This window comes from Miniopterus schreibersii, assembly GCF_964146895.1.
Source record: "Miniopterus schreibersii genome assembly, chromosome: 3".
Classification (NCBI taxonomy): Eukaryota; Metazoa; Chordata; class Mammalia; order Chiroptera; family Miniopteridae; genus Miniopterus; species Miniopterus schreibersii.
The window spans coordinates 77,570,369-77,585,675 of NC_138103.1; the positions used below are offsets into that span (position 1 = coordinate 77,570,369).

The 15,307-nt window shown below is 49.8% G+C and overlaps 1 protein-coding gene across 3 annotated transcripts in view; it reads right to left on the minus strand.

The window, feature by feature from the left end:
• The window catches only part of LPCAT1 (lysophosphatidylcholine acyltransferase 1), a 42,738-nt gene that overhangs the window by 2,695 nt on the left and 24,736 nt on the right, over positions 1–15,307 (minus strand). The window contains exons 3-13 of one of the 3 annotated variants that reach the window (XM_081132310.1): positions 14,589–14,803; positions 12,790–12,902; positions 11,428–11,488; positions 11,051–11,109; positions 10,554–10,588; positions 9,355–9,409; positions 7,671–7,753; positions 5,341–5,466; positions 4,571–4,724; positions 2,776–2,874; positions 1,065–1,206 (exon numbers count right to left, since the gene is read on the minus strand). In XM_081132310.1, coding sequence (XP_080988436.1) covers positions 1,065–1,206; positions 2,776–2,874; positions 4,571–4,724; positions 5,341–5,466; positions 7,671–7,753; positions 9,355–9,409; positions 10,554–10,588; positions 11,051–11,109; positions 11,428–11,488; positions 12,790–12,902; positions 14,589–14,803 — 1,142 coding nt within the window. The remainder of the gene's footprint in view (positions 1–1,064; positions 1,207–2,775; positions 2,875–4,570; positions 4,725–5,340; positions 5,467–7,670; positions 7,754–9,354; positions 9,410–10,553; positions 10,589–11,050; positions 11,110–11,427; positions 11,489–12,789; positions 12,903–14,588; positions 14,804–15,307) is intronic. The other 2 variants (XM_081132308.1, XM_081132309.1) reach the window with 2 other exon arrangements.

The window sequence follows — 15,307 nt, forward strand, 5'->3', positions numbered from 1 at the left end:
TGATACTCCATGAGGCAGGTGCTATTGATGGACACGTCTGAGCACTGCAGAGGACCAGCTGTGCACGGAGGGTCACCCTGTGAACTGGTCACAGGGCCCGAATGCTTCCTGCCTGTACACCTCCCAGTGACCCAGGGTCGGTGTTGGGGTGGAGAGCACCCTCAGGCTTGCATTCAGGCATCCTGAGAGCAGGTGATGCTCAGAGGCCTGGGTGTGGAAGCTTGTAGGCTCCAGGGACGTGCATCTCTCCTTGCTAGAAACTTGGAACGGCTTTTACTAAAGAAGTTTGCTGTTGGTCAGGCTCACTACAAACCTCATCAACAACCCCCATTTCCACTGGGAAGCAGGGCCTACTTTAATGTAGATGCATGCGGGAGCGGCATGTGTACACACACACAGCTAAGAACCACCTCCCACCCCACACCCGTGCCTGACATTTGGATGCAATTTTAAAACATGTCCAAACAAGACGTGCACGATGACCTTTCCTGAGCAAATGTCTGCTTGTTTTTTAGCAAGAACACTTACTCATTTCCAAATGTGCACGCTGGCCAGTGTGCTGAGCAGGCGACCTTCTGAGATCCTATTGCCCACCCCTCTCCTCAGCCCGCAGGCAGGTTTCAGGTCCTGGTCCCCGAGGATCTGGGCAGTCTCACTTTGTGTAGCCACAGGTAATGAAGCCAAAACCTTCCCAGAGAGGAGCTGCCCAGCAGTCAGTCCCCATGGGCGGGTGGACTCGCTCCTGCACTGGGACCCTGATCTGGAACCCTGACTGCGGATGTCCTGCTCTGGCCTGACACACACATCTGCAGCCTCCAGGATGGCGTCTATCCTGGGTCCAATCTCTACAGCCGAGCTTGGAATTTGGTTCTATTAACTGCCTGCAGAAATCAGATTCAAAAGCTCCCACCCTTCGTGGCCAGGTTTCAGGAAAAACCCTCCTCCTGAGAATTTCTGTGTTGCGGAAGACATAGGGTGGCCTGGCGAGCACAGGTGGGTAGCACCATGTGTGCCCCCACTTCCTGCACAAGTGGGCTGTCCTCCCTGCTCCCGGGGACCCTCACCGAACGTGATCCTCTCCTTCTCCTCCTGGTCGATTGCCCGAAAGAGGTCGGTCACGGTGAGTTCCGCCACCCCTAAGGCCGTCTTGAGGATGCTGGACAGGGTGTCCTCGTCTATGCTACCATCCTCCTGGGACCCGTACATCTGCAAGGCAAGGCTGGCATCACCCCAGGTCCCTCTCCTCTGTCTTCGGGCTCCACCAACTCCAACTGCCTGTCCAGAGTGGCCTGTTTTCCCTCGCCTTGGTACTCTAGCTCTCCAGCAGGCCTTGAACCCACCAGACAGAATAGCCAGAACCAGTTTGATACCCTGGGGAGTGCTGAGCCTTCTGAGAGGTCACCTGCCCTCCCACCTACAGGAGGGCTCCGTGGGATGGCGTTTGTCCACCTGGTCAGGGATGGTGCCTGTGCTCTGGGCCTTGCCTGGCACACATGGGCTTTTGCTCAATGAAACAAATCAGCCAGCACCTTGCCTGACCTTTAGAAGGTAGCCAACCCACTGACCACATCCTCTTTCTGATGGCTTCTGTTTAGTTTCTGGCAAATGATGGAGCAGTCACCACGGGGCAGCATGAGCTGTTACCATCCATGCCAGTTCCCTGTGAGGGAAGGCTTCCCAGAGAAGTGCTGGTGACACGTGCTCCATCGTGTCGGGAAGAGGGGTGCCATCCTCTACCTGGTGCCACCTCCTCCCACTGCCCATTATGCCTGCCCCTCAGGTGGGAGCCTTGGCACATGGCCCCCAAATGGTTATGCTCTGTGTTCTGAGAAACAAGCTAAGCACCTCCCCAACAACTGTTACAGATTCTACTGGGTGACTAAGAGAAGTTGCAGGGCAGGGGCCCATCAGAACAGGAGGTGCTGAAGGCAAGGTCACCAGAGGAATCATGAGCCCACACCACAGGGTGGCCTGGATGCAGGCCCGGGGCCCCTGGATGTGGCCTGCCCAGGCCTGGAGGAGGCAGGTCAGGCTTCCCAAGACAGGAGCTACCAAATATTGACATTGCCCAGTGAACCCCCTGGCGTGATCCACATTAGCGACCTATATTGAGGGGAACTTTCCAGTGTTGCTATGGAGAGGGTCTGCTGTGTCAGAACCAAGAGAGGCTTCTCCAGCCATTGAGACAAGCAGCTTCCTGACTTATACATCAGGTTTTCATGGGTCTGGCTAATGTGAATTGAACCTGAGAGAAGCACCCACTCTGAGACCCTGATAAAACTGTGTCTTCAGGTGGGCAAAGCTGGCCCAACTCCATCCTAGGTGACAGTGTCCTGGTGAGGCCAGCCCTATCTGCAGGTGGGCTGGGACCCCATCAAGGGACTTCTGCAGCTCCCAGACTCCCAGCACCAGTGGCAAATGGCCTGTCTGGGCTGCTTAGTACCCTGGGCCCTGCTTTCTTCCCAGTCAACGGGCTGATTCAGAGGCCATGCTGGGAGAGCCAGTAAGACATGTGGCACCCAGCTGCCCTGCCCAAGTGCCCCAGGGCTCAGACGGACCCTGTCCTATGCCTTTCTCATGAGTGAGGATGACTATTCTAGGAGGAATATGATTTGAGGAGGTTTGGGTGCATTTTTACAAACAATGGCTGGTATAAGCTTATGTGAACATAGGTTGTTACCACATTATAATGGACTCTAAAGGTACATCGCAGGTCTGATGTAACCCACATCTCACTGTCCCCATAAATTAAACTCAAGTGAACCCCGCACTTGCCTTGAACGCCAGCTGTATGGTGTCCAGGGTCTGGGCTGGCCGGCAGACGACAGACAAGGCAACCACGTACTCCCGTGGGTCCATCTCGCCGCTCCCACTCTGCAAAAGAGAGACGCCCTCAGGGGCAGCTTGGCTACCTCCCGTGGGAGAGCTGGGGTGCAACACTGGCCGCTGGGTGTTAACTAAAGGTTAGTTCCACGCAAACTTGAGATCATTTGTCTACATGAGAGCATTTGAAGAACGTTCCTAACCACTGCTTTTTCCCCTTTTTTAGGCCGTTATAATTTTCAATCTATGCAACCGTCAGTGAAGCTGCTCGAGAAAGTACGTGCAACGTGGTGACTGTTGCCTGTGAAGGCTTTCCTTTTAGAAAAAAAACAAAACCTGCCAACAAGGCTCACTTCCAGGCTCTGAAAACCTAGCCTGCTGATGGCCACACAGTGAGCAAGCAAAACAAAGGTGACTCCCAAGCTGGACACGGACACGCAGCACTAGGCCAGCTGCAGGTACCACGCAGACTGAGTGCACACCAGGCCCAAGTCTATGTGCCCCTGGCTCTGGGAAGGTGTTTAGCCTCAGATCTTAGGCTCTCTGTGAAATGGGGAATATTCCTACCTTGTAAGGCCACTGTGCCCCTGAAACAGTAAAAAACAAACATGAACAACCCACCCACTATGGTAAGATGTCTGGGGCTCAATGAAGGTCACCAACAACTAACTCATCACCAGGAGATGTCACCAGGAGACGTCACTGGCCAAAACCATGCTCACTCTCGTATTTTAAACCTGACACTATTGTCAAAGTTCCCGAGTGAAATGTAGCCACAGTTGTGGCTCTAACAGCAACAGAAATCCACACCCTCAACAGTGTAAAGCTGCCTTTATGTCAGGGGGTCTCTCAGATGGGTCCACACCCTCCACACACACTGTGGTGCTGTAGAACCTGCAAACTCATGAGGGTCTCATGTCCAGCTCACTCACCTGATCCTCCTGGTTCTCCCATGCCAGATAACGCTGTGCCTCGTGGCCACACAGAACATGCAATGTGTCACACGGGACACACTATGTTTTTCACATGGGACATTCATGGTTGAAGGAGCCCTTTCACACACACCAAGCTACAAGACTGGCTCCCACAGGATGCACAGCATAGGTGTCCGCACTAAGACAGGAATTACCAGGCGTGGCCAGTTTCTGGTTACATGGCAGCCTGGTTCTCTGTCTCCCACTCACCCAAACCCCAAAAGGCCACCCATATTTCCAGAGCTGCAGTGATGTTTGACTTTGTTTAGCCATATAACCTGATTATGATGTGCCTGGTGGAGAGGGGAGGGGGTGCTGTCCCGGCGAGAGACTCCCATGCTCTCAACAGAAGGCTGATGGGGAACCTCTAAGCTGATTGTCCGGAAAGAGGCCACTGTTTAGAAATTCCGAAGGCCTGGCTGAGCAGGGTTAGTGGAGGCCTCTGGGGAAGAAATATGGCAGGGGCCACAGGCCAGGCTGGCTTCACTGTGTGATGTCACTCATCCTTTTAGTGACCTGATTTAAGAAAACCCAAACTACAAACATGTTTATCAGCAAATGTTAATTTAAATGTCAAATCCCTTGTGCATTTAAACACATGGGAGAAAAAACCCCAGAGGACAGGTGGGCTGGTAGGATGGGGCCACCGAGGGTGGTTTTCCTTTCTCTGCTTCCAAAATTGTCTAAAGAATGTTTATATTGCAAGGAAAACCTTTTAGACTTTGAAAAGGCAAAGGTTTTTTCCCCCACCCCCCGCTGGGTGCCTGTGCTACCTCGTCAAACAGTGAGAACATGTCGGCCAGCGTGTCTGAGGCAGGGACTTCCAGGTACGCAGCAAACTCTGAGACATTGATCTTCCCACCCCTCTTCATCCTCGCACTTTCCGCATACCTATCCAGATCTTTTTCAAGGTTTTCTGGTTTCAGGCTAAACAAAAAAGAGAAAATGTTTTTTCCAATAAAATCAGAGAATGCCAAAAATAGGACGTTTACTGTCTTGTTTTAAAACCCAACAAAATATCAAAATTATTTATAGACCGAGCAGCTGATTTTCAAAAAGAGGCTTCTAGTAACTTGAAGGCACGTGACGCATTTTGTGTGTCTGCTAGGCACTTACACCCTCAGTGGGGCGCTCTGTGAGCCAGGATGTCCTCCTGGGGTAGCTCCAGAGAGCTGGCACCAACCATTAGGGCTTTTAAGACATCTGTGTGGACTGAAGTTGGTATTTGAAAAAAGAAACATAACCAAACTACAGAACAAGCCCTCTGGCTCTCTCCTTGACTCCCTGTCTCGTCTCAGGTGACGGCAGGCAGCCCTGGGTCCGCTGCGACCTCCAGCTCAGTCACCAAAACCTGCAGGGTGGAGACCCGTTAGGTTTGGCCAGAAGTTCCTGGTCCAGCACAAAGCTTTCCTCTCACTGTTGTTGAACACATCGCAACTGCCGTGTCACACGCTGCAACCCTGATGCTCGTCACAGCATTTGAGGGAGCATCCTTTCTGACAAACTGCTCAAGAGTAAAAAAAAAAAAAACCAAGGCACTCACCCCAGGCCCCTCACCAGCCTGGCAAATTCTAGAAGGCAGGTGTCTGCAGGGAGACGAAGCTGACCTTCCGCCAGGGCCAGCTGGCAGTCCTCGAAGGTGTAGTCGGTCACAGAGACTCCCAGGGCCCTACGGCAGAGAGGAGGGCCCCTACTATGAGCACCCTGCACAGCGGCCACCCTGCTTCACAGGAGCTTCCCTGGGGCTCTCCTAAGTCAGCTCTGATGCAGAAACGCTGGCAGAGGCAATGACAGCATGCGTGTCCTACATCCTGCCCTGAGCCCCCGCGGCACCCTCACCACACACGATTAGTATATGAGGGGAGGGCTCTGAACACCAAGATGCACAGAGGGACCATGTGGAAAGTTTAACACTAAACATAAACACCTAAGAGCTGCCTCCAGCTTCGCTGTTAGCTCAGTATTATCTCAGTCTGCGCCCCACTAGGAAACAAGCATGCATTTGGTCTTTAAGATGATGACACTAGCCCACGGGGGTGTTTTATGGAGAAGCTCAACTCTTTACAGGTGACCAGGGATCGCTTTTATAAAAGCTGACACTTCCCTGAAGTTGTGGAGTCAGAACTCAGCCATTCTCAGAGCTGTCAAGAGTCCATGAAAAATAACCTTTCTGACTATTAAAGAAAACATTCAAGGTAGGAAATTTATGAAGTATAGAAAACTAAACAGCTCCCAACCTTATAACTGAGTGGGCTCGCAATTATTTGGATCAAAGCTCCTGCTGCCACGATAACAGTTGCAATCACGTGGGGAAGAAATAGGAACTCTGACATTCTCAACAAACTCAGGTATAACCCTTTGGGGACAGAGGCCAGAACCCTGTCAGCAGTGCCTCAGACTATTCCACAGGAAGGCGGGACACGGTCAGCTCAGAGACTGTCCACTGAGCCCTTGGGGATCCTGGCCCCTTCCAGGTGTATCTGAAGGTGAGAGTAAAGATGAGGGAGGTAACAACTACTGAAATTGTCCTGCAGTTGCTGAGGCAAGGGAGGCCCCATAAGTTATCTGTCCCCTTCCATGGACTATATGATGATTCCTCTCTATTCACAGGAATAGTATCTTTAGGATACATTTCTTTAAAAATGTTAATAGTTAATTTATTTCAATGTGTACTAAGCATATTTATACCTAACCTGTTGAGCCTGCAACTCCATGGATGGATATTTTATTTTTATCAAGAGGTTGAAAAAGGGTGTCACTGAGCGCCCTGACTTCCCAAAAGTTGAGAATCAAGTTTATCCCTGTGGCTAGTATGTGATACGGAGAGGGAGAAGGAGAAAGAGAGGGAGGAGTTTCAGAGGGTGGGTGCCCACGGTGAGAGGGGGTGTTTTGCTGCACTCTGTCTCTAGCGTCAACTTTCTGAGGAGCCCGTGGACAAAGACCAAACACCTTGATGAGTTTTAATTCATGTATGTAGAGGTGAGAATGCATGATTTTGCCCAATATAGTCTCACAGAATGCATTAGAGTAGGGGTATACTGAAATGTTTTATTCTAGAAGTCTGTCACACAGGCCAGCAATAGCAACTGTTAGGAACCCCTAGACAGCCGCGTGGACCCCCACACAAGTGACACTCACTGTCAGAGCCGCTGAGCTGCTGAGCCCCCTTCCAGGCACCAAGGTGGCCAAAGTCAGAGGCAGCCCCTGCTGCCCTGGAATAGGAGAGAGGAGGAGAGGGGGAGAGGACGGGACAGGAGGGATGAAGGCGGTTAGAGGGGGAGGTGTGTGAGCTGACACTACCACTACCTGGGACAAGCCAGGAATGGCAGGAAACAGGTGAGCGTGGTCCTGACTGCGGCATGGGCACCATACAAGTCGGACGCATATTTGTACAAGGTTAGATGTACAATTACCACACTGAATGTGGTAAGATGGAGCAGGAACATTAATAAACACTGTATGGGGAGACGGACAGTGAAGCTTTGAGGACGCTCCAGCCCAGACCCTGAGGTCTGCACAAGCCAGTGCTCTCGCTGATCGCTCTGCTGCCCATCAGCACTGGGGTGCCCATACATGCAGCACCTGAGTGACTGATGGCTATGGATATTCGTGAAATTAAGTGATGTTTAAGCATCTTCCAAATGCTGAACAAACAGAAATGTCATCTGACAAAAACAGGAGACATAAGGTATGCCCAACAGGTGCAGTCCATGCTGTTCACTAGCTTTGGCAAGAACCCATTTCCAAATGCTGTTGGCTTTCTTGTTTTTAGCAACGCTAAGGAGGAAAACAGCAGGGAAGCAAGAGTACTGGGTAATACTCAGGGAGGTCAAGGAATCCGGGAGGCTGGGAGGAGGGAGAGGGCGCACTCACTCGGCCATGACGCGCCGCACGTTGCTTGCGTACAGGGCAGGGTCCCTCTTCTCCGCCTCTGAAGGGCTGTACACGGGAAGGAACTGAGCACAGAGGAGGCTGCATTACTCCCACAGTATCACAAGACACCCGCCTTACCCAACGTCAGCATGAGTGACAATCATGAGCCTGACAAAATTGAGATCTGTCAAAGCTCTTCCCGTTAGAATCACCTTTGAAGAGGTCACACGTGCACATGCACACATGCAGCCACCATGTGCACGTACATGCACGTGTGTGTGACAACTCCCAACCTGCCGTTCCTCACTGGGAGTGCCCACTCCCCCGACACTGAAGTTGTAGCCAGGGCACTGTATTTGTAATTTCATGCAGGGGCTTAGTCTTTAGATGTAAAAGAATTACATGTGTGTTTTCATTTCTAAAGGTCTCAGTTTTGTGTTGCATAAAGGCAAACCACCACCACTAAGCCCTTTTCTTTAGTATGAATATTTAAGAACCAAGGAATATCCTAAAATCCTATCAATTCTCATCACAGAACTCTAACCTTTGGCTTACAGCTCCTCACATTAGCATTGGCATCTTGAGGAGTAACACCAGGAAATACATTTAGAGGGCACACAGCTTCTTTTCAATGCTTATAATAAGAAGCCAGGTCTGAAATAGAGCTGTTTCAACTGGGAGGCCCAGAGCAGCCCCAGCTTGTCTTACTCAGAGCCTGGCTCCACTGTGCTCCTGGCCACCAGCAGGCAAGCCACATAAAATGTCCTAAGCAGTAGGCTGCTATCCTTGGATTCAGGCCAAGGCCCTTTCAGCTCCTGAGTAGTAAGTGGCTTCCAGTCTACTGAAGTGAAAAGCCTGGCAGAAAGCCATCTCATTTGTAGTCAGTTTTACTCTGCAAAATTTATCAGAAGGTAGTAAATTGTTTCATTAAATACTTAAGTTGCATACGACTCATCTTTAATTTTCAAGTGCAGGAGTAGCCTATTAATTCCCTTTTTAAAAAAATAAACTCTGTTTCTCATTCACTCAGATAAAATTTACAAGCTGAACAAATATAACTGCATTTAATTTAGCTGAGAGGATGGGTGTTGTAACTTCATCTGAGGCATCCAATGGGATGCAAACTGAAAGGAAGGCTACATGATCTGACCAATCATCAAAGAGAAAATGACAGTATGACAAATTTAGCAGTATGAATTCAGCAGTATTAGTATCAGGTAAAAATAAAAGCTAAAAAAATTATTCACTGCATATGTGCAATTTTATATGCCCTTAAGCTGTGTTAACCATAATAAAAGAATGACAGGTTTAGTTTCCTTGTTGATCTAAAAAATCCTATCTGAGTAGACTCAAAATCATCCAAGACACACAAAGTGATTAATGCAAAACTACTGGAAAGCACCTCTAAGGAGCCATATGAAATGGCAAGAGTTCAAAGAGATAGATGACATAACATTGTATCTATGCAGTAACAATGTAACATTGTATCAATATAAACATCAACATAACACTAACACTGTATCTATTTAGACACCTATATAATATTGTATCTGTATAGACAGTGTAACATTGAAGAACATTATATTTGATTAGATACTAATATAACATTGTATCTATAAAATACCTTGATACAATGTATTTATAATCCCAACACAGCATTGTATAACACTGTATTTATACAAACCTCAATTTCAACTTGATTGTGAAATTGACACAGGGTGAGCCACAGGATTTCCAACCTTAAAAATGAATAAATTAATAGCATTGGTTAAAAGATTCCATTTAGTTGAATTACTTTCAATTCTGGAACAAAATTGTTAGACCCCTTGCCCTGCAGAGGGCAGTACTGGGCAGTTAATTCTCCTAAATCTGAACCTTAAAATACAGCAGTGAGAGAAAAGGCTACTTTCATTAAACAGCGGTCTTCACTGTTCTTATTAAATATGTCCATATCTGCAGCTTTAGTTTGCCCTGTAAGCCACTATTCCCCAAGTTTGCTTTCCAACTCAGGAAACCTTGTTCAACTGTCCTTGCCCTGGTCATCCCATGGCAGCACAGACTAGACAGGCGCTAAGTCATGCCACTCCCAAGTCTGACTCTCAGATTCATGACTTCAGAACCAGCATTACCACCCTTTTATTTGCAGGAATTGGAAATGGGGAGCCATCTGGAATCCTGTCCCTGTGTCTTTGCTCACTACCTCCTTGATATATAGTCCCCATCTTAACTCTCACACCACTTCTGCCTCATCACTGACAGCCTCAAGCCCAGGCCACCAGGACCCCAAAGGAACCCCTTCCAGCCCTTCTCCCAACTTCTACTTTGCTTCTCACCACCCACCCTCCACACTCCAGCCTCAGAAATGTGAAGACCACATATCGTACATGCTGCTCCTCGTGGCACTTCCCCAGTGTTCTATTTCAAACATGTTGGCAAGGCCCCCAGGCCCCCTGGGAGGGCCCTTGCTGGCCTCAGCACCCACCCTTCCATTTCCAAACACCAGCTCAAAAGGCAGCACCCTGGAGGTCAATGTGCCTGGAATCTCTGTCTACCCCCCCCCCCCCCATAGCTGAGCAAGAGGACAGCCCCCTGGAGGTCTGCTGTCTTCAGGGTTAGGATGGCAATTACTGAGCTGACAGATGCAGGGTGTGAAAAGAAGAGTTCTCACAATTATCTTCCAAATGGGGCTGAACACAATTAACTTAAGTCCAGGAACCCAGGGTGGGAGGATGGGCCAGATTTTTACATTTAGTTTTTACAACAGGCTGAACCTAACTGCTGTCAAACAGCAGTAGGTCATGTGTTCAGGTTTCACATTTGCTGAAGTAACTGGAGCACCTTCCCAGGACGACAGGACAAACGAGATAGCAGTGTCTGACTTACGCTCCAGGGCCTTGCCACGTCCACGTGATGGTGTCCTGGGGACAAGAAATGAATGGAGGAAACATGACTTGGAGTCAGGCACCAGAAATTCCTGTGAATGCCACATGGGGTCTTTGACCAGGAATCAAACCCAAGACCCTTTGGTGCAGAGGCTGATGCTCTAAACACTGAGCCAAACCAGCCAGGGTGGAACTTAAATATCTTAATTTGAAATTTTCCTAGAGCAGAAACTAGGCAATGAGAGCTGCTGAGGCCACTGTGTGTGTGTGTGTGCGCGCACGCGCGTTGGGCGGGGGTGGGGTTCAAATGAAAATGTCAGGATTGACCACGTGAGAGGAGGACCACCACTTCCTGACCTATGAAGGCAGGATTCAGTGTGTGAATACTGGGAAATACTCTGGAATACCAGGGCTGATTAGAAAACTGGTGCATTCAAACACCTCACAGTCTCACTCCCAGGCCATTCGCCTCAATACAAATCTGCAGAACACACTCACCAGTTTATTTGGGTACCGCAAAACCACAGGCTGGACAGGAACTCCAGGGATGAAGGCACCTGCAGGAAAAAAGGACAGAGGAACGCTGTCCTACTGCCAGGTAGCAGGTCCTGTGCTTGCGTGTCTCACGTTGGCATCAGAATTAAGTGAGATTTCCTGCTGGACCTTCCTGGTCAGCAGCGATCTAGTGCCTGGAAGGTTCCCTCCATATCTGTGTGGGAAATACTCAGAATTCTGGGGCCGCAGCCCCGCTGGCAGGACGCAGACAGGAGCGTCTCCAGGCTGAGCTGCACTTGGGACAACTGGGAGCACCAGTGGGAGCGAGGGTCGCCCCCACTTTCTCAAGGAGAAAAAAAATAATTAAGAAAACTACTTACCAGGTTTGAAGGTAATTAGACAGGTCCTGTTGGTACATGTTCCCTCTGGAAAAATCATTATCTTGAAATAAAAAAAAAAGAAAAAGTTCAGCAATAAAGGGACATAATTCAGAGTGCACAGGTACCAATTTTCACAATCTATTTCTCTATTGCTGACATAATTTAGATACTTAAATCATTTTCAGTTGAACAAGTTGAAATGCATTATGGAAGCTTATGCTGATTTCTTCTCTAACTGTGGGATTTATTAAAATCTGGAAGCAACATAAACTGACAAAACACACGCCTTCTTAGACCAGGGACTTGTAGATGGCGAAACGTGGTCCCCGCCTCCCAGCTTCCATGAGGACCAGACACAACTGCACTAAGAGGACTGTTCATGGGGAGCAGGTGTCCCACAGGCAGAGCAGGACAAGGGCACACAGATGATAGCCCTCGGCTAAAGGACTCAGGATGGCCCCAAGGGAAGGAGGCGGGTGCTGGCCAGCAAGTGGAAACACCAACAGAAGCCACAGTTCAGCAACACTCATCCCCACTGGACTTCCAATCACTGATTTGTGCTGACTTACAGCAATGTAATGTGAACTTTCCCCACTGCTGAAAACTACAGACCATGTGGATACTTTCAATTCTGGGTCCCTGAAGAGAAGGCCATCTCTAGGTGGCACTGAGCCAGCATGGGTACAATCCTGGCATGGCCAACGGTCAGGCAGGTAAGCTGAAGGAGGAGTGGGAACGACCTGTACTTGTAGGGGTGAAAGCCAGGGAACCTCTCCAAGTGGTTACCCAGGGGCACAGGTGCCGAGCGCCAGGCCCTCTAGTGTTTCCTGAGCAGCCAGAACCCAGAGTCCAGTGGGACATCCAGCTTCCCAATGTTGGCTCAGTTGAAAAGAAGAAAAACACAGTGTGGGTCAAATACATCTACAGTTAACTCCAGCTGAGGCCAATACCTCATGGCCTGGGTCAGGAACCAGACATGTGACAGGAAGCTCAGCCCAGGATGCCCAGAAGCAGTGGGCACCTTACAAACGAACACACTACTCAGACACAACACTGTGCTGACCCCAGCAGGGAGGTTAGCAGCCCTTTCTGACTCAGAACTTATAAAAAGATTTGTCGTCAATAAAGATGACTAGGGGAACTTCAGGTGCGGGTCTGAATGGCTTCTCCTTATTTCTTTTAATTTTAAAATTCCAAAACCAAAAGTACCTGATATTTAGCAGATTCTTGGATTTGCATGCTCATCAAAAGAAACTAAACACATCCAGCCCCAGGGAAGGCAAGTCCTGGCCCTTTTGTCTCCCCCCGCAACCCCCCCCCCTTGCCCATCTTTTGGAACAAATGCAAGCAGGGCTGTGTTACCTGCGGCCACCTGCCGTTTGACTGTGCCCGTCTCTTGATCTCCTCCACCGTCCTCCTGCGGGAATCCTGGTCTGACCGGGACACAAAGACAGGCCGTATGTACTTGATCAGAGCTGAAAGAGAAGGCAAGTTGCCCTATGGCGATGCACTGCTTCCACCCGAGCAAGACTGGGTGAGAGGGGAGACTCCCCAGCTGTCCCGAGGGCTGTGCCACGGGGCGGGCGGGAGTCCTTGCCTGACCACATGGAAATCAGAAACACCAAAGCTTCTGCTGAACTCAGACCACAACACAAAGCCTTACAGCACATGAGGCCCAAAGTAACTAACACTGAGTATCCACAGGTCAATCAGAGACAGAGCGGAACAAGGTTGGCCCACCAGGGAGCAGAGCGCCTCTGTCACCATGTAAATAATGACGGCATGGGGCCCAGAGGCTCTGTCAGAGAGCCCAGGCACGTGGCTTTTGTTGTGGCTTGGACTGTGTCCCTCAAAAACACAGGCTGATGTCTAGACACCTTGATGGTGAACTTATTTGGAAAGGTGTTTGCAGATGTATTCCAGGACAGGGAGGCAGTGTGGACTGAAGTGGGATCTTTCAGCGACCAGGGTTTTTTATAAAGGAGAACAGACAGACAGGGAGACAGGGAGACAACACTGTGTGATAAGGGAAGCAAAGGTGGGAGTGACGTGACCGTAGCCAAGGGGCCTAAGGACTGCCGGGTGCCCCTGGAAGCCACAGAGGCCTGGGATGGGCTCTGCCTCAGCACCAGCCCAGTCAACACCTCGATGTTGGACTTCCAGCCTCAGGACTGGGGCAGAATAAACTCCTGTTGTTTAAGCCGCCTGTCTGTGGTGCTGTTGTGGCAGAACCTGGGACACTCATCCTGACTGTGGGTCAGGGCTCCCTAGACCAAAGCTGACATCCGTCCTCTTGCAAGAGGATTCAAGGCGGGAAGATACTTTTTAGAAGAGAACACTTTGAACTGACTTTATTTTTTAAATATCTTTATTGATTTCAGAGAGGGGAAGGGAGAAGGAGAGAGAGACATAGAAACATCAATGATGAGAGAGTCATTGATCGGCTGCCTCCTACATGCCCCACACTGGGGATCGAGCCCGCAACCTGGGCATGTGCCCTGACCAGGAATCGAACCATGATCTCCTGGATCCTAGGTCAATGCTCAACCACTGAGCCACGCACAGCTGGGCTGAACCAACTTTGAAGTACAACCGTCCTCAGTGACAGCTTTGTTCTGGAGGAACGAGGTTGAGCTAGAGACCAAGGCAGCTGGTGACCCCCCAGGGCGAGTGAGGCTGCGTCACCCCTGCTCCGCCTGGGTCCTTGCTGAGCCCAAGGTGAGCTTCCAGCTCCTCTCCTGAGTGTTTTCATTACTTGTAAGGAATACTATTACCTGACTTCTTAGTGGTCTTCCAAAGAACGAGAACATTTATTTACAAAAATATAATAAAATTCTATCTGGCTGGGTTGCAGGGCCCACAACATCCCAGACACGTGAACCTTAGTGCTGCTCTTTTCCCTGTGTCTTGAACATCCTGCCTTTTCACCATTCTATGAACTGTTTCCTCCTTTCTTGCCAGGTATTCCCAACTCTGCTAAAACGACAGTGAGAAAGAAAGGGAGGGTGATGACATTGCTTTCTGCGACCCACAACAGGGTCCTCTCCAGACCAGACTGTGCCGGCACCCTGAACTCCTAACCCCCAGGACCCGTGAGGGTGGCCTGCTCTGACCAGTAGGTGTGCTCCCACACTCTGGGGCTGGGGAGGGGTCTCACTCACTTCCCCATATCGGAATGTCTCTGCTCTCTGCCTTCATCACGATGGAGGACATGGTCATGGTGACGGGAATGGCATCGAAGTAGGAGGAGTGCGGGGCCAGGGTGAGAATGGCCGCTTCAGTGGGCAGGGCCTGCCGGCCCTTCACAGTGACCCGGTGGAAGCCACCGACGAACCACATGGTACGCATGATGGCCTTGAGCAGGAAGTCCACGACCCTGCAAAAGAAGGTGCAGGTCAGATGTGCCAGCAGTGGGCCCCAGCCCCCCCCCACCCCATTATGCACACACCAGTCACACAGAGACCATCGCTGGGGTCTCAGCGCTAACCTCACTCAGTCATCCAGGGACAGCTCATCCTTGCAACAGCTATTACTGAAACATCCCACAAGGGGAAAAAAGGTGCTGCTCTCTTTATTTAAATGTGCAGTGGGATGTTTTCTTCATGCATTTATCCAAGAAAATAAACAGCCTGCTCTGTTACATTACTCAGCAGCTTTAAGACAACACGTGACCCTGGAATATAACAGGAAAGCACACAGGGGCCAAAGTTAAAGACACTGATACCTTAAATGTTACGAAGAGATTTACTGGCATTCCAAGTATATACATTTTAAATGATAAAACACCTAAAACACATATTAAAATATGGAGTGAAACCCAGAGCTGAGATTAGGAGCAGAGACCTGCCGTGTAAATTCCCCACCCACGTGTGGGTAAATG